Source organism: Strix aluco, chromosome 5, assembly GCF_031877795.1.
Source record: "Strix aluco isolate bStrAlu1 chromosome 5, bStrAlu1.hap1, whole genome shotgun sequence".
Classification (NCBI taxonomy): Eukaryota; Metazoa; Chordata; class Aves; order Strigiformes; family Strigidae; genus Strix; species Strix aluco.
This window is the reverse complement of record NC_133935.1, coordinates 49,228,570-49,254,999: the sequence shown is the minus strand read 5'-3', so window position 1 is coordinate 49,254,999 and position 26,430 is coordinate 49,228,570. Positions and strand designations below refer to the sequence as shown.

General features: G+C 39.1%; 1 protein-coding gene across 3 annotated transcripts; it reads right to left on the bottom strand.

Moving 5' to 3' along the window:
- Positions 1-240: 240 nt before the first annotated feature.
- MDM1 (Mdm1 nuclear protein) lies at positions 241-25,896 on the bottom strand. 3 transcript variants are annotated; one of them, XM_074827278.1, is made up of 15 exons: positions 25,817-25,896; positions 25,130-25,235; positions 22,528-22,889; positions 21,958-22,092; positions 19,723-19,866; positions 17,543-17,676; positions 15,412-15,511; positions 10,479-10,517; positions 9,935-10,110; positions 8,239-8,517; positions 6,368-6,516; positions 6,112-6,242; positions 4,927-5,185; positions 3,791-3,859; positions 241-1,547 (listed from the first exon to the last, which is right to left on the bottom strand). In XM_074827278.1, the coding sequence occupies exons 1-15, from the start codon at positions 25,832-25,834 to the stop codon at positions 1,441-1,443; spliced, it is 2,208 nt and encodes a 735-aa protein (XP_074683379.1). In that variant the 5' UTR covers positions 25,835-25,896; the 3' UTR covers positions 241-1,440. The 3 variants fall into 3 exon arrangements, with proteins under 3 accessions (XP_074683379.1, XP_074683380.1, XP_074683381.1); XM_074827279.1 differs by lacking the exon at positions 10,479-10,517; XM_074827280.1 differs by lacking the exons at positions 25,130-25,235; positions 25,817-25,896 and having other exon boundaries at positions 19,851-19,866; positions 22,528-22,650.
- Positions 25,897-26,430: the final 534 nt, after the last annotated feature.

Genomic DNA, 26,430 nt, shown 5'->3' with positions numbered 1-26,430 from the left:
GCAGCCTTCCAGCCTGCGTAGCATCCATCTGCTCTGGGTCACGATTCCAAGCACCTGTAAGCTAGCCACGATTCCAAGTATCAACATATCTAGCTTTAGTAACTTATTCCTTCCGAAGATCAGTTCTGAGGTAACTTCTTGTCTTTCAGAAGTCCATAGACATTCCAGATGAACAGGTGAAATGGAGAACTAAACAGAGAAGTGCCAACATAACAGGCTCTACCAATTTATCTGGCATAATTTGAATAGAAACAAATCAAACAACCTTTTTTATTTTCAGTAATATGCATACATAACTGTGTACAAAATCAAAATGTAATCAAATGTATACAAAATTCAAATTGTTCTTGTATAAAATTGCCAAATGAAGTAATATTAAAACTTGAAGCCACACGAGAAGAACCAAACTGCCTGCTAGCCACCTATTTCCTCTACTTCATGTTAACTTGTTTGCACTGCTTGGAAAGATAAAACAAGCTGTCAGCATAAATCACGAACATTTTTCACTGTGACAATCATAACAGTACGTCAGTCTCCCAGAAACAGGCAACTAGGAGAGGTAATTAAAATGTCAAGAAAAAACATTCTTCTGAGTTTACTTTAAGAGATCAACTACTCCTAAATACCTGAGTGTGAAGTGGGGCTGGGGAAGGCCACTGTTTAAGGTGGCTGAGGTTGATTTTCTAGAGAAGTTGAAGTTAACACTAAACACGGGTCTTGCCCACAAAAAGAGAAATGTTCATACCAGTACACCTGACAAACTGCAGTATTGTACACGTTGAACTCTAATAGTCAACCTGGGCAAAAAAACGTGGACAATGAACAAACCCTAAAGTTTAACGTCTTTTCTCAAATTCCTGTATGTCCCATGTTAGCTTCATTAAGAAATAGTAAGAATTTTTTGGTAAAAGATTAAAAGCAGAAAGTAGAAAAAGTAACTTTTTGTTACAGCACTGAGTTGTACTGACAACTCATACAGTAACATAAACAAATATACCACAGTTACCTTTAAGATAGCTGGTTAAAATCAAGCAGCTGAGGTATTTGGTGAATTATGGTGTTGCCCTTGAATACTGTCCCAGGTCATACTGCACAACTGCAGCAGAACACCTTGAAAAGTAACACACAGGTTGCATAAAAAAATAATTATCTCAGTTTCAAGAAGTGCCACTGTAAAAAAAAAAAAACTACAACCCCAAATGGCTGCTGCGACAGTGAATTAAGACGTAACTCTCAGATATAAAGGACCTACATTTTCCACACTGGCTTAAATATTGAAATTTTAAATTGGAATGGCAAGTCCTGAAAGCTGGGCCATATTAGTGATAAGTGAAAGGATACTGCATGATATCTACAATCACAGTTTTTTAAAATGTACACTACAAACTATAAAAAATAAATCATTTTACAGAACAGTTTCTATACATCAGGTGGGAGAGATTATGTCTTGCCCCAGAAATCCTTCCTCTTCTGAGCTCGTTCCAGTATCTGAGATGCAAGCGAGCTAGATGCTGCTGAGCGAGCAGAAATCTGAGACAACCTGTCATCTGTAGGGAAAGCAACAAGGGAAAAAGTAAATAGGAAGAGCAAATATACATATTAAAACGCAGTTGACATTCATGGCAGACCTCAAAAGAGCAAATATTTTTATGCCCCCTTTCACAATGAATGCTGAAATAGTACCACGATACACTTTAATTCTATTACTTGGTAAGTGACATGCTGGAGAAGAATCTCACTAGAAAGCTACTAGAATGCTAGGTAAGTTTAAAAGAGCTACATGCCCAACTCTTGACAAACTCTAGAATGAGATCCCTGCTGTCATGTGGAAACTGCCTGATTCTCCAAGTCATCTTTACATTTACTCTCCTGTGTCAGAAGACCTCAGAAATCGTTCCTCTGCCACTGAAGTCTGTATAGACTAGCCTCTGATAACAACATATTCATTAAAGCAACGCACCACTTCAAACAAAGCAGACAACCTTCAAATAACTGAAATATCAGAACCTATATTGCCAAAAGAGCCCTTCTGTGCCAAACCCAGCTAGCGTGCCACAAGCTGTTAAAAGAAATGTGTCTTCTGAAGCAAACAGGAAGTTTAACAGAAAGACAACAAGAAGCATACTTTGAAAATGTGCTTTTGAAAGCTCTTCCTTTTGAATACAGGGTCCACTTCACGCCCAGCAGAACTCTTAAAATTAAGCAGCCTGGATGTTGCTTCTCTGATAAAGCACATTATACTTCTTTAACATCATTATTAAAATGTTACTACAATTCTGTCAAGATGCTCTCTATGAAAAACAACCTTAATTACACCCATTCTGCAACGGATTAAAAAGAACTGTATCACTACTTTCCAACCCCCTCTACTAACAAAACAACAACAAAAAATTCCACAATTCAATCCTAACAGGACCTGTACTTTGTCAGCATTTCAATTAACTTTTTAGCAGCATTTCTAAATTCTTGAAATACAATGATCCAAACAGCCCGTAACAGGCTCACACACTATGCATAACAACTATAGTCCCATGTATGAGGAAACTGCTAACCGCACTTCTGCAAACAGACATGTCATTGGAATAATTCCCAGCTTTGTATGTACATGAACAAATATGGGCATACGAAATATCTGTGAGCTGGCACACTGCACTTGTTTCTGAAAGCTCCTACATGATCACTCAGCTCATAGGAAAAAAAAGAAACAGCAATTACAGCATTTAATCTGTGTGCAGCAAGCTTGTGGGGAAGCTGCAGAGTATGATAGGATTTTGCACGTTTTCTGCAGATACACAGATGCTTGGCTGAGCCATCTGCACAACCCACACATTTTCCAGCCAACTGCAATGAGTAAAACAGAGAATCGGCCTGAACCTTGGTTAAAACCAAGGAGCAAACAAGCGTAAGGGGTACAGGAAAAAAACTTTGGTTGCTCTGGGGTGTATCTATAAATAAACTGCAATCAGATATAAGCTTGCTCTGCCCATACTCTAACCTGAACCAAGCACAGGTGATTGTGAGTAGCACAGCACCATACCAAGCTCAACCTCATACACCATGCTAAGAAACAATGCATAGCAGCTCAGGCTAATGAGGCTACAGTGCCTTTGGTTCACTCATGCTACTAAAAGGTTTTTTGTGTCTGCCCACAAAAGGGCCATGAAGATACACTGGTGGGCTGTGCGCTGCCTGTTCCCCCAGGTTAACTTTACCGTAAACAGAAAAAAAGGCCAAAACAGCAATCAGGATAACAGAATGCCATTAAGTACCCCTAATACATTGAACAGAGGAATAGGTGGGAAAATTAAAGTCAGAGGAATCATTTTATATTGCATATCTGGTGCTGAAGTCTCATGAGCAAAGTCTTTATCTGAAGATTTCTGGTACCTTTTAAGTTGCATCCAAAGTTATTGCAGCTGCAACCTGGACTGTGATAATTTTTCAGTTTGCTTCTGTTGCTATCAACAAAAAGGCTTAAAAAATGTGTGGGGAGGAAATGATTTTAGCTATGGAACTGAGCAAGCTCTAGTAACCATATTGACCCACAGTGATCTATTTAATTTTCAGCTGCATTTAATGGTTTATTCACACTAGAATATACCTTCATATTCATGCTTCAGATTACCAGGACGAACATTTTCAAATTATTCTGACTAAACAATGCAGTAGCTATTCATGCAAACACATAAACCAGTATTACTGCACCCAGAAACCTCTCACATTAGTGCAAAAGTTAAAATTAATCTAGGTATATTACACATCATATACAATACTTTGGGACAAGAAATACCTTCATCATTATAGTTTCTTTCTGGAAGGGGTAACTGGAAAGATCTCATTTTTGGATTGCCAACATTCCCTAAGACAAAAGTCAAAGGCACATTTTTGAATCATTTCAAAATAGACAAAGGATAATATTTCATTTTAGAACATTTAAAAATGTTTACCACATCATTTCCAAAAGACGACTCTTATAAATAGCAAACGTACCAAAAACCCCACAAGACTCCTTTATTCTAAGCTGAATACTTACTCCACTGTATTCTTCTCGAAGCACCTATCTTTGGTAGATGGTAAAATTTACTTAGTGAACTGCACTTGAGGTGCAGAGCCAGAACACAGCACCGATTCTAACCTCCTTCCAAATTCTCTGGATTTCACCATCCCACTTAAGCTGACAACTACTTGTTCCATTCTAGAATGGAAATACCATTCAATAAAAAGACCAAGAATTGTGGGACCTTAAGCAGCTATAGAAATTCTTTCCGGAATGGAGATTTAAGCACATGAACTTTATTCTGACTAAGGGGTGAAGGATTCTTCTCTTTAGCAAATTTATGCCCCCAGTACTCCTAAACATTGTTAAAAATCTTTGAAATGCTCCAGCACAAATTCCTCCTCAGCCAAGAATGGCTTTTCTCAATATCCAGTAAATCTTTTATAGATGGCTTTTTTGTTTCCATATCCTGCAGAAATATTTAAGAAGCTTATCTCTCAGAAATCCACAACTCCTGCAAAATAATACTACACTATAAAGGTCCCCAGTTACACAACACTGCTGGTAACTGCAGCTGGAAAAGCGTCACAGCATCCAGTTGTAGCCTAAAGATTAAAAATTGTAACTGTTCACGGTAAACCAAATTATTCTCATAATGAGTAAGTACTTACTGAAATTAATAAGGCAAAATTAGACAACTAACCACAAGAATACTATGATATTAGAGGAATCTGAAACTAAGGTGAAGAGTCATGCACATTTCTACCACACCTTTAGTCTTGCTGAGGAAACACTTTTGTTTACAAACCACACATTCTTTGTAGAGTCTGTAAGGCAGCAAGCACAGCACTCTCTTGGCCTGAACACCACATGGTAGCCACTTCCATCCTGCAGCACTCTAACACAGCCAGTTAATACACAAAACTCACCATTATGCTGGAATTCCGGATCCTTGAGAGTCCCTTGAATACGACGAGAGGGACTCCAGCCAGGTATAGAGCAGCTTTTGGCTGACTTCAGCACAGGAGGTGTAGAGGAACGCTCTCGATCAGCTGAAGCAAGAGGAACTTGCTCATCAGAAACACTGTTAGGAAGCCGCTCATCCTGCCTAAGTGGCAGAGGATCCAAAGTTCCCAGCCCAGCAGGTGGAGAGGTAAGGAGTGAAACAGCTTCCACTTCCACATCAGGCTAAAACACAATAGAAAGAAGAAAGAAAAAAAAAAAATCAAAAGAAAACCACAAAACCCCAACATCTCATATACAGCCTTCCAGTACAGATCCTCACATATGCAGCAAATGTTGCCTTTACACTGTTACACTTCTCATGAGGGTACTGGAAGAATAAGTATTTCAAGCTTGTGAGACAGCTTAAAGAAAATCTATTCCTAATAACAAGTGTTTAAGATAGTCTGAAAGTAATCTAGTCAGGTCAAACCAAAAGCTTATTTTCTTCAGAGCAAAAAACAGTATTCCTAGATTTTAAACCAACATAACCAATTTCTCATGCAATTGTGTCTGCGTCTACTACAGAATTTACTACAGAAGATGTCTTTGTAGAACACAGACTATGCACAACTTGACAAAAAAACCCACAATTTTGAGAGGAAGGCAGTTAAACAACTCCTAAATGTTTCTATTGCTCTTTTAGTAACTATGCAAGCTGCAAAGTAAAAGAAACACAAAAGTAAAGGGAGAATGAAACTATTATGACACATGTACCTATCTTGTACATAGGCACCCAACCTTTCCTTCTTGAATTCCTTTCAAGTCACAGAATATGGAGCTGTGCCCTATGTCTGTGGCAAGCTACAGTAACGTTAAGGGGAAATCAACAACTACTGATAGCAATTTTTTTTTTTTTTTAGAAATGGATCCTGTGCATTTAGCAGGCAAAGCCAAAATGAAGCTCATCCAACCTCACTCCAACAATCTCAACCCTTTTCCTTAATAACCCCCCAAAAAATTATTTATTCAGCCTTTTTTAGTCACAGATTATGAGAATTTTAGAATAGCAAATGACAACTCAAGAAAAAAATTCATTAAATAAATTATTCACAAATACTTTAATAGCACATTCCTAAAATGCATAATGGTAAGTCTCTTTTCTGGCTCACCCGGAAGGACCTTCTTTTTGAAGCTTCTCTTGCACCTTGCTTCGCTGAAGAAGGGTCTGTTCCTAAAGCTCGTGTTCTCTGCTGTGAAGACGAAGACTTGAATTTAGGAGGAGACACTAGAACCGCACCTCCTATTGTAGTAGAAAAGATGAAAAATGCTTTATTACCTTAAATAACCTAGTAAGTTAATTCATACATGTCTTTTTTTTTTTCTTTAGTTCTTGAAATACTGCTTTGCATTTAAAAGCCTTTTTACCAACAGCTGGAGTAGTGAGATCATGATGAGTCCTCTGAGCTCCACCAAGTGCTCTCAGCTTCGGAGTAGGAAGCCTGCCGCCTGTCCTTGAGGATACAGAAGAAGAATCTGACACAGCTGCAGAAGAATTCAATCCTAAGGCATTCTCACTGCAAAAAAATGAATATGATTAAAGGATTAGCTAAGGACTCAGGAGTCTTGCACTCAAGCATTTTGCTTCTAATACATTCCTATAATGAAGCCCAAGGCAAGACAGTTAGAGCCATAAAACACCAACAGCCTGTAGCTAAAATATCTGCTTGCAGTGGGCACTTCAGGATTCCAGCCCTCGAGCCTCAGTTTCCGTATTTTATATATTTTTTTTCTATAACTGGATAAAATACAGAAACAGCCTCATGCTGCAAATTCAGGCTTCTTCTCTCCCAATAAACCTTGAACGTATTGCTGCACAGTAGCAGAAACTCAAAAGGAGGGCTGGAAGGAGTACTTGCCCAGAAAAACTTTGAACCTGGTTGCCACCTTAGAGGTGGGAATGTGGGTTTGACTCTTTTCAGTCAATGTGGTGGAACCGAAACCAAGTATCCCACATTTATGTAACCACTCTAGCCCCCAGGTTCTTAAATAAATCAGCACTACCACTTCTGTCTTCTTCCTCCAGATGCATTTCAAAAGGAGGTGGCTGTATACCCACTCTGCAAGGAACCTGATCCTACCAGTGCATGCTAGACACACTCTGAGGACATCTAGGCAAAAAAAGCCTCATTTCTAGCTCTTGAGCAGGCTTAGGTAACATGCAAGTGTTAAGGTGCTCTGCATGGCCAAGTCCAGAGCAGATCTCAGCACACACACAGCCACACTGCAGGATGACAGAAAATCTTCAATGTCAATCAGAGACATATACACGAACTAGATAATCTTCACAATTAGATAGAAACTTAAGAAGGTTTCCAGGATGGCAGTTTTGAAAGTCTGCATTTCATTTCTAGTTGAGTCTAGCATCTCAACCTTTCTTTGCCTGGATTTTGCATACAGGGTATTATCCCTAAATGAGACAATTACAGTTCCTTACCTTGGATTTGTGCTGCAACACTAAAGATAAAACTCAATGAGGAATACAAAATGCTTAGATGGTACGGTAATAAGGGCCAAAGTTATTCAGATTTAAATATCTATGAAATAAAAATACTGTTCTACCAAAAAAGTATGCAAAACTTGCATGGTAAAAAGCCAAAGACTTCTGTAACTAGATACAATTTGGATCTTTCAACTGTCGAATACAGTACTATGCACTGTACTATGCACATACTGAACTGACCACTCATTATTTCTAAATACCCCTCCACCTTTTTCCCACCTGTGCTCGGTAACATAATCACTGGTGATTACTGGATGCTAGTGTTGTGGTTTGAGCTTAGAGGGCACCTGAGATGCTTAAGCACAAGATTAACAGGTATTCTATCCTTTCAGTCCTATCAATCCTATGCTGTCTATTTGAAGCAAATGGTGAGCTTTAACTTTCACTACACTTGGCTGCTGTGTAATGAACAGTTTGTTCAGAGAGGCCCGTACTGCAAATTTTAAAGTTTTGGAAAAAAACATCAGAATTGTTCATGCTTCTACAAACTTCTGTCTTGCAAGTTAGAAATCCAGTATTCTTAATGATAGATCCACTTCCATCAACCAGCTCAATGTCTTGAACTTTCTCATTCCTTACCATACTGTTAAAAACAAAAGTCGTGTCACACTAACACACACTAACACACCCTCTTAAGTGAAGCTGATTTAAAAACAAGAATTAGTTAACCTACAAATTTCCAAGATGGTTGAGGAAAAAAATTATATATATACACCACAAAAATGTTCAGTTTTACCCTTCAATTTTCTTATCTTCATTGGCATCCTTATTGTTTTCTTCTAACTGCTGAGCCACAACTGCAGTCTGTTCATCTTGGTTCTCTTTCTCTTCTGTTGACTGCCAATTCTCCCCTTCTTCAGTACCTTCTTGTTCACCCCAAACTAAACGCCTTTTGACTGGAACAGTTAAAGCATCTGACATGTCTTTCTTCTCAGTGCTGTCCTGCTGTGGCTGTTCTCTGGAGTCAGGTTGCTGCAGCATTTTCAGGCTTGGTGCAGTGTCTTTTTCAGAAACTCTAGGTAACAAAGAAAGCAGTGTTTCATAGTATTGATTTGGATGATATACACGTGTCTATGTAGAGCACATTCACCCAGTTCAGTCCTTTGACAAAAGTACAGCTCAGATATTAAAAAATGGTACAGTTGACATGATGAATGGTTTTATTTCCACTGAAGTTTTAACTGATGTTTAAGCACAACCCCGTTTCAAACTATATTCTATGAAAACTCTTTCTGGATTATCATTCCCAAAACCAGAATGTAAAATTAGGGCTCCATTTCCAATTTAACAAGTTATATTATCAGAAGTACTCAAAAAATAACTAGTTCCATGCATAGACAATGTCTGATGGCACAATTTTGTGAGTCAAGCAGTTTAGACTCCTCTTTAGGCACAACTTTTGAAAGTCTTAAACTCTCAATTGCTCACAGAAATCAGTGTAAATTAGCCCAGTGCACAAAAATGAGATCAGTTAGAGGTTCTGTATATCCTAGACAAAAATCAAACTAGTAAACCAAAAATTTACACCATACTTAGTATCACACATTATAGTGTAATAAATACTCTTTTACATGTCACCCCCCAACCCTTATTAGAGCTACAGTCATGCAAATGGGTAGATCCCTCTCACACACACAAGACAAGTAGTGTGCATACAGCAGTCTAAGTGGACTGCAGAAAAAGGCGCTGTTTTTAAATATCAGATCTCAGAAGAGACACAAATGGCTTTTTTTTTTCCTCCTTGCTTTAGCAATAGCTGTCTGTACATTTTACTAAAATACTAATTCTGAATTTTCCTAGCAAGGGATTTAATATCTGCCAATTCTGATGGCCTTCAAAGAAAGAAGAAAATGGATGTACACCATTCCAGTTTCTAAGTCTTCATCTCAGTACTAAACAGTGTCTAAGACTCAACCATGATTAATTAATCCTGACAAGAACATTGTTAACACCTGAGTAGGCAAAACATATTTCATATCATTCCAGTGGAAAGAAGAATATTACTTCAGTATGACTCAGTGCAAAATTCCTCCAGACTTGATGAGACTAAGGTTGCTGCACTAAATACACATTTGTGGAGAATTATAAACAAGTAACTTTCTCTTCTTTCAGAAGACTGGACTGTGCCTCATTTTCAATTTGAGCACAGATCAACTGATCTATCTGTGAGAAGGTAAATACTCTGATCTGTTCTAGAGAATTTACATATCACAGAAAGGTAGAACAGCCCAGGTTGGAAGGGTCTTCAAAAGATGATCTGGTCCAACGTGTCTTGGGGAAAAGGAGCCTAGATGACGTTACCTAGCACCCTGTCCAATCACATCTTGAATACAGTCAAAGCATCCAAGATCTCACAGCTATGCTAAGTCTATATTCAGTTATTTTGCTCTGTTTCAAAGCTACAGAATAATAGGCAGGAATTACAATCTTACCCAGCAAGATCTAGCGCTCTGATGTTGTTGCTGATGCCTTCTTCTGAACTGGAATTTGAGGACACATCCCAAAGACTATTATTATCTGACAAGATCTGATTGAGATGGTCTCGAGAGAAGTGTGTTCCCTCTACTCGTTGCCTGTAAGCTTTTGCTCTTTCTCGAAGTTCTCTCACCTGCACGTCAAGGTTTCATACGTTACATGTCTGTTTAAAGTTCACTAAGAGGCTATATTATAACGTATTTGCATTAGCTAATGGCAGCTAAAGGAGAAAGGCAAGTTACTCATAATACAGGGCCACCCATAGCACAAACATTGCATGCTGCAATAAATGCAACAAAAAGCAAGCAAAAATAACAGAAGTGTATATTTAGTAAGCATGTCTGAGTCATGAAGCCAAAGCAAAATTGTCAATTACTCATTCAATGAGCACAAAAAGTTATGCAGCAACTATTAATAAGTTTAGTGCTGGATTCTAGTTTTTCTATCAGCACCCAGACACAGTGCTCCAAACAGAGAAACTGGAACTTCAATGCAACCAACCTCCATATACCACATGGAATTTAGGGTGTTCTGAGATGCCTAAGGAGAGGAATACAGAATTATTTTAAAATTTCTTATTTTTCTCTCAACACTGTATTGTTATTATCACCCTAGTAAGTTTATTTCAGCCTAAGAAAGAAATTAAATACTAAAATCCTGTCAACATAGCTCTATGCTGCCTCCCTGAGATGCAATAAAAAGCTCTAAAACTAATATATCAGCACTGGTATTTCAGCAGTTTTTACCAACCTTGAGGAAATTAATTTAGATTTCTAAGTCTTAACACTCAAAAATACATTCATGATACACTGATTCATGATTATTTGAAGCCAACAGATCTATGTGCATGTGTAATACTGAGTTTGTATGCTGTGAACACTGCAATTGTCTCTAGCTACATTAATCTTATCTCAGTGAGGAGCTGATGATTACATGACAACTCTTGGTGCTATTGTATGTAAGACATAACATCAAAATCATTCCTTCTAGGCTATCAGTAACTGTAAGAATGAGATGTCAGGTTTAGTCTTTAAAAAAAGTGTAAGTCCTCTATTTAGACATTATGCCACTGACCTTACACTATCATTTTTGACATTATACTGCTGACCTTACACGATCATTTTTATGGTTAAAACTATTTCAACACTCACACTGTCATGTGTCCTTCACCCAAACACAAAGTGCAGGAAGAAAAAGCAGCAACAAAACTTCTATGTTTAAATTATCAAAAATAACTTTGTTATATTGTTGTGTGAATTCTGGCCCACTAAAAAGTGGTTCACAGGAAATAAGTATTTTGCCAAAGAGCAGAAAAGTAATACTGACACTTCCTCCAGCATATCAGCATATTTTCATAGCTTTTCTTATTTATTCTTATTTCATACCAGACTTCGCATCGTTCTTCCTGCAAGGAACAGAGTTAAGTGGGCCAAATTCCGCTAAACCCACTAAAAGTAAGTGGATGCAGCAGATGGAAATCCGCTTAGCCCACACCAGCTAAGATCCCACAATCTGACTCACTAAACTTCCAAAGAATAGCCCATTAAAAATATATACTTGTCATTTTAAGAGGAGAGTTTAAACTTTGAGGCGTAAGTGATCTACTGGATTATTCACTTTAAGTAGAAGAATGAAAAATTAATTATGACAGCTGCAACAGAAGGAATATAAATCCAGAGCAACAGGACACTGCAGGGGGAGGAAGAATACTATGTCTCCAGTGAATTGTGAAGAAGTACAAATGGCAACTGCCTCCTTCAGTGACGCAGCGGGCAGCATTATCTCAGCAGGACACAGGGCTCAGAGCCCTACTGCGATTATGAATTGCCCGTATTAATTTTTCAAAAGCATAATTCAAAGAGATTTTTTCATTTGACTGCTGAAGAGCAACCCTTAATAATATATTGTAGAGTAGCAGTCTAAAAGTAATCACTACGGTCATACCAGGATTCTATTACAGTCTTCGCGTGTTTGGGCTCAGAACTTCAGAAAGTCTGCTCTGGACCCAAACTTAACCATGTGCAGTCCCAACTAAGGGAGAAACTAGACTGAATCAGTCAGAGTTTATCATATAATCACTTACACAAAAGATGTACCCATCAGAGGCAGAAATTAGATACAGCTTTGAAGAACATTTCTCTTCATGTCAGTGTATTAGTATGGGAACAGGTATGGAATAACCATGTAGAAACCAAAAGGACTTGGGCAGTCTATACTGTAAATGGCCAAAGTACCTTTGTTGCTTTACAATAAAACTGATGCACTTGACACTTTTTCCAAGTTTTGCATACTTTCATTAATCTGCTCTTAACATATTTGTCAAATGGCTAGATTCTTTCTTACGTCTCAACCGTGAATGAAGTATTTTATTCAGTCCTACTATTTTAGCCATGCTGGATCCCACGCTGTAGTTCTTAAAACAAAAATATTGATGGATGTGGGGGGGGGAAAAAAAAAAAAAAAGGCCTGGCCAAGGACAAGGTCTATCAGGATTTTTATTTTTGTGTTAACAGAGGTTTAAAGAATTAACACTGGTTTTCTACCAACCTGTCCTGAAGACCAGAAAATTCCAAGCTTTAATATTGCTCTTCGTTTTTGCTACACCCACAAAAAACTTCCTGTTGAAGAGTTATAACCCTCAATGATATATATGGAAATATTAACAAGGCAATAGCAAATTAGAAGAACTCTATATAGAAAAAATCCCACACAGTATCCCATTTACACAAGCTCACTGTTACGCTTTATGAACAAAACCAGTTTGATATGCTGTACTGGCTTTGGCTGGGATAGAGTTAGATTTCTTCAGAGTAGCTTGTATGGGGCTATGTTTTGGATTTGTGCTGAAAACTGTTGATAGCACACTGGTGTTTCAATTGCCAAACGGTGCTCACACAGAGTCAAGGCCTTTTCTGCCTCTCACCCCACCCCACCAGTGAGCAGGCTGGGGGTGTACAAGGAGTTGGGAGGAGACACAGCCGGGACAGCTGACCCCAACTGACCAGAGGGATATCCCAGACCATATGATGTCATGCTCAGCGTATGAAGGTGGGGGAAGAAGGAGGAAGGGGAGGACACTCAGTGTGATGGTGTTTGTCTTCCCAAGTAACCATTACGCATGACAGAGCCCTGCTTTCCTGGAGATGGCTGAACACCTGCCTGCCGATGGGAAGCAGTGAATGAATTCCTTCCTTTGCTTGTGTGCGCAACTTTTGCTTTACCTATTAAACTGTCCTTATCCCAGCTCACAAGTTTTCTCACTTTCACCCTTTTCTCACTTTCACCCTTCTGTTTCTCTCCCCAATCCCCCCATCCCACTGGGGAGGAGTGAATGAGCAGCTGTGTGGGGCTCAGCTGCCTACAGAGGTTAAACCATGATGTATGCTCACAGGCATGTGATTTAAAGTCTAAGAGCGAGAGGAGAAATTCAGGTAATTCCAATTATAAAAGTCTCTTCTACATGAACTCAAACTAAGATCTAATGTAGGTATGCATACATAAAAATCCGTATGTAATCTAAGCACATTTGTCATCAATAAAACAGCCATTACTACAGTCTTAAAATTAATTTGGCTCTTCCAGCTACCCAGCACAACTCCTTCATTTAGAAGGCCCTAAAAGTCCTAATAATTCTTTTTTTTTTAATTCATCATGTTTACACCCAAGTGACTCCTTTCTAGTTTCTTCTGCAATTCCCTTGTCAGCAAGAAAACCTCCAGGGAAAAGTCACACACATCCAAAACGCATATCTACAGTGTGGGAATTTCTTGGTATCTCATATGCTCTAATTAAATGCCACATATATGTACTTCCTACCTCTCTCAAACACAACCCAAAAAGGATCCTGCCTGATAAAGCAGAACACCCATCCTTCACTTGCAGTCTCCTCATTCTTCCCCTTGACTCTACTGCAGTGACTCACCTCAGCTGGCTGTGCCGCAAACACAACCTACTCAAGGCAACCCGTTCCCTTCCCTTTACTTGCCTACCAGTCAGTTGCTCTTGAAGCTAAGCATTGCTCCTGACTGTTTTGAACACTACTGATGCAACATCCAGTCTCCAGACGAAAGCCTTACATGCCAGAAAAATGACATAATACTCTACGGAAACATTCTGTATACTGCTTACAGTTGGGTTGCATGCAATAGTTTAGATTATTCTATGGCCTTAGTGATGGTAAGACTAAGTCTAATGCATATATTAATACATATAAAGAATAAAAATACTGCTTGCTTTTAGTCCTCTAACAATCCTCATGAGGTTGTTTTCACAGAACAGATTATCTCAATCATGCATACACAAAATCTGATTATGAATTATCTCAAACTATAACATACTTTAAACTTTGAGACCTAGTTCTCATTATTTCATATATTTTCAACATCTATTTCTTTTTGCTTAAGAAGAGAAATAAAATTACTTTCTAGATCAAGTCCAGTGAGAAAACATAAAACTGAATGCTACCACACTACTCCTGCAATTCCCAGAGAATGTTATTTCCACAATCTCAAAGCCTACCACCCTAGAGCCATCCGCTCCAGTTCTGTCTTCCCCATCAGCTTGGTCTCAGCTGATGAGGAAACTCACATTTCCAAGTATCTGCCACACATTTAGCAACACAGAGTGTCTCATGAAGGCTCCCTCTATCAGCTGGGAGAAGCCAGAGTGACTTCAGTGAAATCTGGTAGTTGCAGAACTAGCTCTAGCAGTTTCTCACCACACTGATAACAGTTTTGATTTACTTGACTAGTTCAGGAAACCATACTCAATAATCCTGCTCAGAAATCCTATGGTCCTGAAGCTGTTCAGCATTTTCAGAGTGCTGTCAAACAAACTCCTATAGAGTATAATACTGATCACAGTTACTGAATGAACTACATGAAAATACTTAAGATTGGCTGAAACTTGCAAGAGAAGCTCTGAATTTTGTGTTGTGTATGACTGAATTCAGCTGACTGCTTTGAACAGATTCAGCATGGCAAGCTAATAAACTGGTCTTGACCATCAAGTTGACCTAGGCTGATACATATGTTGACCTTTACCTTTTATTCCTTTGGAATCTCCTATCATCTAATCCTACATTTTGAAAACTTATGCTTGTTACAATTGGGCTGAACATCAACACTACAGTTATCTGCTCCAAGAGATTGCTCTGGATGATTCTGATTTGTAAGGGAAACAGAACTCCTCCCTCACTCTGCATGTCACATTAACACATTCTCTAAGTCACACTGTCTCTTTTCTTTTTCTTACTATGTATTATACTGGCTTGTCAGAACCTAATCTTCTTTTGTATACTCACCTTTGGAGCTTGAGTCATTAGCATTACAATCTCAAAACTGTATCTTATAAACACCACAAACCAAAGTTTTTTGCATTAAAAAAATCAAAATACAAAGCATACTCAGGCTTCAGATTTTTTAAGAATACTCACCTGGTTGGGAATTTTACTCCTGATACGAGACCAAACTCCATCTTTGTAGAAATACTGGGCTGGAGACAAAAATTTTGACCTATATTCAGTGTTCATCTTCCTAAGAAATCAAGAATGAGGAGAGGGGAAAAAGACAGAGTAAAGCGATATCCAGAATATTCTTTAAGAGCACTTTTAAAGTTGTATCAACAATCATAAGTATACTTGCACTTAAATGCCAGGCTGAGAGGTGAAAAACGCATGCTTTGAAACACAGCTCGTCCACACCAAGACAACTAGGAAAGCTGTGAAAAAGCTCATTCACAGCTGGTGGCTCTTCAAGTAGTTACTCCTGTTGGTTTTTCCTCCCAATGTTTTGCCAGCAGCTTTTGCCCTGACAGCCAGATCAGCAGAACATAATACACACATAAGCCTCAATTCCTTCAATGCAAAATGGACCATATGGGTGGGGTGAATTGTTGAGGCTAGAAACATCCAACTACCAGAACAACAGCCAGTATAATTCATCTAACGATGTCCTACTGGCTTTGATCTTCAAAAGGCCTCAGTACTCGAAAGGATGGATTTATTTTCCCTTCTGCCACACATACACACAGAAAAATTAACATCTTCTAACCTAAAGCACGATAAGCAATATTTCGAGTCCTTCAGCATTGAACTGTGGATTTATTAGCTTAAATCTCAAGAGGCTTTTGGTTTTAGTCTCGGTTCAGAACATTACTAACTTGATTTTCATATATTCACCACTGGTGAAAAAGTCCTCTTTTTCAGCCCTTTTTCAGAAACAGATCATAAAAGCCTGAAGTCAGAGAATAAAATGCACCTTGTAAAAAGAAAAAATACCAAGGCAAAAAATTCCTTTATATTAAAAATTTCTTTCCGTATGTCCCTTTCTCTGAAACTAACAGAATTCCTTCAGTTTTAGTTGCAAAACTAATGGATTAGCTCAAAAAACACATCACTGCTGTGCCTTGATCCCAGTCACTCTGCTGCAAAAGAAGGCTATGCAATGCAGGTTGCATACAAAGTGACAGTCCTGTCACTTGCACATTTTGATAGTTATTTGTCCAGTGACTGTTTTGGAAACTTTTGACTTGTGCTACGACACTGAAGGCATAAGAGGTAGAAATTTGTCCTTAAATGAAAAAAGTCATAGCAAATGATCAAGAATTTTACACACTACTCACTGCAAAACTTACTACAATCTACTACATCAAAGAGCTATGAAAACCAGAGTTAAAGGTTTTAACTACACTATATCGACTCACTTTTTCATAAAGCAATTTTATTTCATAGTATTTTGGGTGATCATTTTGTAATTATCTCCCAATATCCAAGAGCATTCAGACCTAGGTAAGTCTCCTCTCCCATCTTTAATCTAATGCCTTAACACTGCCAGAAAGTCATGTGAATGAAAGCAATCACTGGGACATACACTAAGCACAAAGACAGCAGAAATGGATTAATTCATGCATTCTAAAACCTATATCCATTCCAGACTTTTATTTCTCCTGGCATATCTCAGATGTGTAGAAAATGGAAACATGAGCAGTTCCTGCAATGCAGGTATGTGGTGGAAGAAAAAGATACTTGAATAGCCCTCAGTAGCATACAATTTCATTTAATTTCCATGCCTGTCAGATTACCCTAAATGGGACAAATTTATTTCCCTTTACCTGTTTGTTTGGTTTTGCTACTCTGGGACAGAAGGTGGTGCAGACTAGAAAAAGCAGACATCAAGTACAATCATCACAGTTCTAAGACATGGAGCAACCACAGCAGATCAGTTTGAGAGGTGACTACAACTTCCAAAGCATTCACTGAAAGCTTAGTTTAGTAGCAGCACTGCACCAATTTAATTTCATTTATGTTAAATAGTATTATTATTATTGCATCAGAAGGTTCAGTTGAACAAGTATAGTTACAAAGCTTCCACTTCCGCTGACCAGAGAAGGGGATAGAAATTAACACCAGGTTTAGATGTACCCACAGGAAGCTCAGTCCCAGCACTGCAAGGGGGCATTTGCCCCTGCAACTGCAGGACAGCGTGATTAAAGGTCCATCATCCGCCATTCTAAATATTAGGCTGCTGTACTATTCACTAGGCTATGTTTTCCTATTTTATACATACCCACGGCTTGTATGTAAAGAGAGGGGCTTTGGACTGATATGTTGCTTATTTTTTTGTTTAGGATGTTTCTGTTCTGATTTCCCTTGTTTTGCTGCATCTTCTGCTGGCTTTTGAAACGGTTCTTCCCTCTTACTCTAAGGCAAAGATAATTTTAAAAATACCACATTAGCTAACAATCTGAAAACCCTCATATTCCTTTTGACATCAAGCTTCTGCAAAGTTAATTTTAATGTTAACTGTTTTGCATATTTAATACAAACAAGAATATTACATTCCTTTGTTAATACAAAAATAAACTAGAAAAGTGCCAAAGCTAAGATTCTGAGTGCAACATTCAGTTAGTTAGAGGATCTATTTTGTACACTTTACAAAATGAATTCAACGTGAAACACAGAAATAAAATAATACAATATCTGTACATTCTAACCTGAGTTGTGTAAGACTTAACATGTATTTCTGGAATTTGTAATAAATAAAAAAAACCTCTTAGCTTTATAGTCAAGCAAGATAAACCAATTGATAATAAACCAAAAGGCAAATTTTTAATTTGTTGCCATGCTGGTTTATAAAGGGTCAGATTGACTCATCCAGTTCTCAAAAAAATTTTTTTTTCCTGCTTATTTTATCCTCTCAGAAATCTCATGCATGATTTCTGATTCTGCTAGAGTTCTTCACAGATATTGTTCAGATTCAAGGAAAAAAAAAGAAAAAGGAAAGCAAAAAAGAAGTTCACCAAAACTTTTTCAAGATACTCTTCAGAGAAGAGATACCAGTATAAACAAAAAGTGTTTTAGACACCTTCACCAAATTTTCCTTCTCTTCCTTCACTTTATTAGCTCTCTCGGGAAAACATAAACTGAATTTTCAATATTAAAAACAAATAAATGCTTCCTGAAAGCCTCATGCCTTTCAAGCTTTCTTCACATCTGCTAAGAGAAGCAAAAGAGGACATAAAATTCCTCACTCTCAGATGAGATTTAACGCACTGGGCAGGTCTGAATTTTAAATTATAAAGCCTCCAAGCCAGCAATCATCTCTAAGAACCTCAAAAGTACCAACAGCTTAAACTGAGCAACAGGGACTCCATGTTAAGTATGCGTTTTGCTCAGTAATGGTCCTAGTGAACATGTGTCTGACAATGGCTCTTTCTGTTTTTATCAAGGAACAGAGATGGGTACTGAAGAGACTCACGTGGTCCTTTATCTGAAGGATGGTTAGCTAGCCTGCAGGCATTTAGACAACACTACACTTGACAGCTTGCTACAAAAATATTCATTCATATGTCCACCTTGCAAAATAGGTTAGCTGTCATGCAGTCTAAATTGTTCTCACCTATTTTTAGAAGGTATCAGTCTGAAACAATTCCTTTTCATTTAATGTATCTGGTAAAACGGCCATAGCCATGTTTCCTAAAAGTCCACTTGTCTGTCCAAGCCAACAGCAAGACAAGGAAATGCAAGGCCTCAGACAGCCAAATTACTTTCATAAAAGACATTTTAATGTTTTGAACTGAGTAACAGAGCCTACATAGGCTACACAATGTCCTGTTACAGTGCTGTGCTAAATACATTTACCTTTCAACTTATCAAGGCAAAGGCAAATGAATTGTAACCCTTCCTCCATGTTTCTTCAAATTAAACTGTTGAGTGAAAATCAGTTCTAACTGTGGCATCTTCCATGCATCAAAATACTTTTTTTCTAGTTCACACTATGTCTGATTTATGAGATCAAAAAAGTTCCAGACCTCTCATCCAGCCCTCTTGCATACCAAGAGACTACACTGGTACCAATCGGAGTATAAATCAGAGATTTAGATTTCAGAAACTATCCTAATGACTAAAACCAGTTTCAATTTAAAAAAAAAAAGGAAGAACCCACTTGAAAACTCATAAATTAAGGTGACAGGAAAAACACACTTAAAATGTCATTGTAAATTGAACAAATGCACTACAGAAACTACAGAACCCATTACAGAAACCCCTAAGAGCAAACAGAGCTGTACAGTGTTATTTTCAGTCTTTTATAGCAAAACCACTGATTGAGTCCAGTGACATTAGCAACAGCTCTAAAAACATAACTAAAAATTTTCAAAATAAACCCACCCACGCATTATAGAAAAGAACAATCAAAATTACAGAAGTATACTAATGCCTTTCTTTTAAGGAAACTTGTTCACAAACCAGAAATTCTTTCTCTTCTGAACCACCTCTCTCTTGTGGACTCTTAACAGGAGGAGACCCTTTGAAATTTCCCTCATATGCAGTTTCAGAAGTAATTGCAGGAGATTTAAACGGAGGTATGGATTTACCTGTGTTGCAAATAACCTTGGAGGGAAAGAAAACAAAAAAGAGTGTGATTTGCTTACCTTAAGGCTAAATTTTCAAAATCAGTTAACCATTTCATGCAAATACACTCACATATAAGCAGAGAGATGGCCATGTGTACAAATACAGCATGTGCAGATTAATTAACTTCTAGGACAAATTGAAGAGAAACTTCATCTGATAAAAATACATTTAAAAGTGACCAAGTCAGACACAGTTAAACCTGTGGCCAAACGCTATTCTTAATGAAAATCACTAACAGAGGTTTTGGTTATTTGGGAAGACAGTTCACCTTCAGAGTTGTATGCAGGATCAGTTTTTTTAAAACTTCCCTATGAGTCCACAGTACATGTCCAGTCCACAAGTAACAGACAACTGTTCTGTGCTTTAGAACCAGATGCTTAGGACTTGGGTAATTTGAGCTATCCACTATTTTCCAAACAATACTGTATTATAAACCAAAGTAGAGAATTTGCCTAATATGTGGTCAGGTATCATCTCCTCATGGGGTGCTGAATTAAAAAACCATGTCATATGTCACAAGCATACATCTTCCTCAGCTTTGCTATGAGACTTTAAGCCATGAGACTTTAAGCCTGGGTTGTAACCTAACTTGGATAACCTACATTTTCACAGAATCTCTTCGAGGGAAAGATAAAAGATAGTGTCATTATTCAGTATTCACTCCATCATATCAATAGCAATCAAAAGAGTATCGGTTTGTTAATATGTATAATTTTTATCATGGAATTCTAATCTTAAATTTAGAACCTGCAAACAATTATACATATTTAGATTTTCTCTAAGTTCTATTTATCTAAGGGTTTATAATGCCTACAAACTTACAGCTTCTTACTCTGTAAGCTGTGAAAAAAAGTTTGTTATTTTAGATTTCACAGTGTTTCTTCTGAAATAGCACGATGTTCACAAGCACCAATAATTAAATTATCAAACTGATTTCTAATAGAATCAAATGGAATTCTCTATGAAATTTTCTGTAAGATGACTTTTTGGGACCTGCCTCTTCCTCAAATGGTCCTTTGGCTTCTACACTATTGCCATGCATTCCAGTGAGTTCTCCTTGGATAAGGGAATGCTGGGGAACAGATATCTCACAGTAAGTCCACCTGCTTTGTATTCCAACAGAAAAAGACAGGATAGTGACTGATCCTAGTTACCAACATTTATTGCCTCTGAAAGCTGTTACCAAACAAGTCTGCTACCTGTGGGTAAAAACAGAGCGCACCACCTGTAGTAACCCCATTAACATGTATGCTCCTAGTGAAGAAACAGAAGACAAAATAAAAGCAGAAGTGCCTACTGTAAAATGCCAAAAGGTGGACTGAGTCTCCTACGGCCTGATCCCAGTAACAATGAATTGAAAACACAAAGCAGTCTCACAATCAGAGATACTCTTTGTGGCCTGGTTAGAAATAACAGCATTTCCAATCCTACTAAGTCCAAAAACTCATGAGATGTATTAAAATGCCACAAGAATATCTTAAAATCAGAAGACTCCACTTCTAAATATAAGCAGTTCTCATGAAAGAAAAAACCCTAGAGAGATGCATTTTAGGGCTTAGAAATGTAAGTGCACAGAGATGGAGACTGAGAATTAAGAAACTGTGGTAACCCATAAAATACCATGAGAATAAATAGTGAAACCTGAACGATTTCAGTGGCAAGACATGTTGTTACAATACAGAACACTTGAACATTTCTCTGTTGATTAGCTATATATTAGATAACATAAAAATCATAAAAATGACGGGTAACATTGAGTAGGACCTTAGAGCTACTAAGGTAAACTAATGCAAACAAGGAAATGGTCCTGTTAGAAAGGACAGAATACAACCAGGCATAAGGAGAACAAGTAATTAGACCTGACTACAATAAAGAATCACAGGGAAACAAATCTAATTATACAGCACTCTTGTATATTGAGAGAGAAAAAAAAATAAAATCATGTAAGAACATTCCAGTTTGTTGTTCCCCTGCCAAAAGACGAAGAAAGGAAATCTTGGAAGGTAAGCGACTTTGCTGATACATAAAAGAAAGTATTCATTTACTTTTTGGATTCTTTAAAGTTACCTGTTCAGCTGCAAGTATTGGTGACCTTTCATGAGGACTCTTCCAAACAAATTGACTTTGATATTCAGAACTTCTGGGGAAAGTATTTAAACGTGAAATATTCATGCCTGCTTTCCTCTGAAGGACTCTGTGAAGCTGACAACATAAAAAAGAAAAAAATAACTGATTCTTCCCTTTTCTACAATGTTTTGCAAGTCAGATACCTTTCAATGTACACTTTCAAACCAGCAGTTTGGTTTTCAGTTGTATGAATTAAATGAATGCAAAGTACATTTTCTCATTATAGCCAAGAACCCCAAAATGTGTATGCATTATTGGCTAAATCCTTGTTTAACTGAAATCAGTAGTGATGGCACACAAAGGGCAAATCCCTATTAACCTAAGCGGAACCAAAGTCTGGTCTCAAAATACTGTTCTCTCAACACAGAAGCTACAACATAGAATATCAAAATACAGAACTAAGGAAAGAGTTAAAACAACAGAGATTGGTGTATGTGCATTACATTACTGTAAGTATCAGATTAGGAATTTTATACTGGTCAATTAAAAAAAAAAAAAATCTTCTCTTACCCCGTTACCCATTTTCTCCAATTCCTTTTTTGAAGATGAAAATGCTTCATTTTGATTTAGTGGAGCTGCAGAGGGTGATCTCTTCATGTTGTTTTCTGCAAAGGCAAGAGCTATTTCACCTCTAGAATCCACTGAATGTGACTGAACTTTTGGGGGGAGTCTGGGTCCTTCTGGCACTTCGATTTTTTCCAGATTCACATCATTGTTGTTGTGGTCTGTGTGCAGCTCTGCAGTCCTAAGAGCTTCAGTTTCAAGTGGGTCATTCAAATCACAATCTGTTGTCCATTCAAAGGACTTTGCAATCTGTGGATTACGGTAAGGTACCCTTCTCTTGGAAATGAAGTTTGGTTCTCTGGTGATTCCTGTAAAAGATGTATCAGGTTTAACAAAAACATTCTGTTGAAGACATAAGATCATTCTATTACAAGAATAAACTGAAAGTTTATCATACAACTGATTATTAGAAAAAACTATTTTATTTGAGCCTAAGAATTATGGGCACGGCTGTAAAATTCTGTCTTCTTTCCTCTCTGCGAATGCCTTTCCTTTCCACTAGACAGGAACATGGTGCTCCAGGACTATGTTGGCTAAAATCCTACAAAGCAAATATGGCCACAAGATAATCTTTTGCAAGTTGACTCTAGGAGTTGAACAACAATAACAAAATTAACACAGCCAGTGAGAAGAACGTGGTTAACACAGATATAGAATAACCAACCTGCAGCAATAAGAGTATGCCACAAACACTTCTCATTACACATGGACAATACACCTTGCTGAACAGGTTCTCACCAACTGAGACAGGACAGTGACAGATCCCTATCCATCTAATATAACTGTGATTTAAAACCACCTCATATAGCTGGTGACTTTTTACAGCAAGAACGCAAAAGCATTTCCAAAATTGTAAAAAGACTATGTAACAAAACCAGGTATCAAGTTATTTGAAAGAATTGCAGATAAAAATAAAATTATCCCACCATTTTAAGAGGAGGATTGAATGACTGAACACATTTAAAGCAGGAAATCATAATTCAACTGCAAAGAGCTCAACTGCAACAGAAAAGCCAGTGAAGGCCCCTAACTGGCTGAAAGAAACACTTTCTAGGAGAAACTCCTCTCTCATGAAAAAGCAACGTAGAAAGAGAGAACAACCTATAGTGAAAGGTATACAAAATGTCTGCATAGCTGCCTACACATACAGGTGGTAGGAAATAATTCCAGTAAGGAATTAGTAGCAGGAAGGAACTCAGACCACCTGCAGCTGTTAATTTTTTGTGGTGATGTTCCAAGTCATTCTTAAAACTGCCAACTATGTTTCAACAGGAAGAACCATAAATGAATTATCAATTACAATCTGCAAATCCCATGAGGTGTCAAGAGTGACATTTGAAGATGTAGATGGTTAAATGGCCAGAAAAATGGTGGGAGTGAAAATGCAAAGACATTGGAAAACTACACCCAAGTACGCACAAAAACACTGCTAAAACGCGAGGAGGAGGAGAACCTGCTGTACTAGCAATAACTCACTACCGTACTGCAACTCTTGCAAAATTTGCAGTTTAGTTTGACTGGAAAAGAAGCATAGGTTACAATTTTTTAAAGAAGTTTATGTGTTTGGATGTTTGGCTGTTTCAGAATTCGTGGAAGTTATACTTTTCAATACAGGTACACAGAGTCGTGTGCTAAGGAAAGCGAGGTTAAAGAAATACCTATTTTGCAGTAATGGAAGAAAGCAGTAATAGATATAAAGCATAATCTTTAGCAAGATTAAATTATTTATTAGAATGTCTAGCACCTCAATTAAAAACAAACCCTACTCCCAGTGGTCTGTTCTTAATTACTAGGCCGCAATTTAGAACACTTATCATATTGTAGGAATTAATATATCGGACTCATTACAGACTGCATAGTGCGGTTGCACTGAATTGCACAATTTTGTTAATCTGTCTTGTGCCACTACAATAATTCCTATTTTTTACTGCTCCTTTTCAAAGCACTGCAGTTGTCATCACTCTCCAGCTTAGTCCTATTCCTCAACTCCCTATGGGCCTTTCAATCTAGATGCTATTTCCTTTGTCTTCCACTTCCCAACCCCATATTTTCCTGACATGGTAACGTCTACAACCCCGAACTCGTAGACGAGAGTACTACAAGCTTTTCCATTTAACGCTCATCTTTTTTTTTCAGCTAGCTGTCCCTGTTAAGTCTTCATAACAATTTTACTTTGTATCAAACTTCCCAAGTTAGTCACCTCTTAAATACAGAATTTTACCACAGGTAACTCTGTGCCTCCTTCTACACACCCTGCATCTGTGCTTCATATCTGGGACTCAGCTTAGGCTGCATGTCAGAAAGCCCGTATTTTTCAGGTTTTATAGAAATAGCACTAACATTAAAAGAAGGTTTCAGTGTAGCCAGAAAGAATATGCCATTCAAAAACATATTCTGAATGATGAGTAGGAATATACTTTTAACTGCATGAAGTGCACAAACTGCAAACACTGCCGGTTCACTGTGACCATGCACTCAACCACAGCAAACCACAGCCTTACTGGAGCTGGGGTTTGCAATCAAAGGGGCAGCTTTCCGGGGCGCTTACCAAACTGATCCGACCGAAGTCCTGCCCACAAGGATTTCTGCTGTTGGGACGGGCTACAAAACTCTGGGGTTTTCCATCTGAAGTTTCTCTTATATTCACTCAGCCCCTGCAGCAAACAGAGAGGTGTCTGTCAAGTGACCGGTGCACGTCCTGCTTCGCTGCTTCTGTTGGTGACACATCTCCAAGGTAAAAAACACCAACAAGGCCACTGCAGGGTTCGGCCACGCTGGCAGGTTGCTCTGCATCTTCCAAACCCACCCCCATCGAAGAGCAAAGCTAGTTGGTTGCTCTCCAAATAGCAGGAAACAGCATCGAACAATTTCATGCACCAAGAAGTATGCAAAAACCTACTTATATCTTGAAGTTAATAACATTTCGGGAACAGACGCAGGCTGAACCCTCTGCCACCCGCACGACTGAACTCCTTCTGTCTTTATTAGCCGCCGCACCTTAGCGCAAGGGTCTCCCCTTCCCCGCCTCGCCGGTGGCACCCCAGAACCTGCCGCCCCCCCTCCCCCGGCCGGCTGCAGGGGCCCGCTGCGTCCGCCCCCCCCCACGCCCGGGGCCCGCCCGCCCGCGCCGCGCCCGGCCCGCAGGGGCGCGCACACCGGGGCGCGCACACCGGGGCGCGCACACCCGCCCGCTCCCTGCTGCGGCCGTGGCCCGGGCAGCCCCGCACTGCCTCACCCTGAAGCGCACGGGCATGGCGGAGCGCGGGCTGCCGGGCCGCGGCCGTCAACGCCGCCGTTTCCCTGGCAAAGCCGCCGGCCCGGCCCACCCCGGCCCGCCTCGCCGGGCGCCTGCGCGGCGGCCGCCCAACGGGGGTGGGGAGCGCCGCGGCCCGCGCCCGGCCACCGCTGCTTCCTCTCCCGGCGCTGCCCTCGGGGGCCATGTTGGCTGGGTGCGGCCGCAGCCTCCCCTCACGGCGCCACCCGCGGGGGCTGTGTTGGCCGGGTGCGGGCGCCGTGTTACCCACAGTAAACGCCTTTTCCCCGACCCGTGGCAGGATAACGGCGCTATATCGCCAGTACTTCGTATCTGGGGAAGGACGGCAGGGAGGCGTGTGCGCCCAGCCGCGTGTCAGTCAGTAGTGTGGGGTGCTCGGTGCTAATCAGCGCAAGGGCAGGGGAAAGTTGGACGCCTCGTTAAAAAAAAAAATCACACGCCCACGCTTGCAGCAATAGGTTGGCACAAAAACAGCGTTTAGGGAAAGAAGAAACAAGTCCCCTTACCTTTCTGGGCCCTGTGCGATGGCGTGCTGGTTGTAGACCCTCCTTTGCCACCTCACCTAACCGCACCGC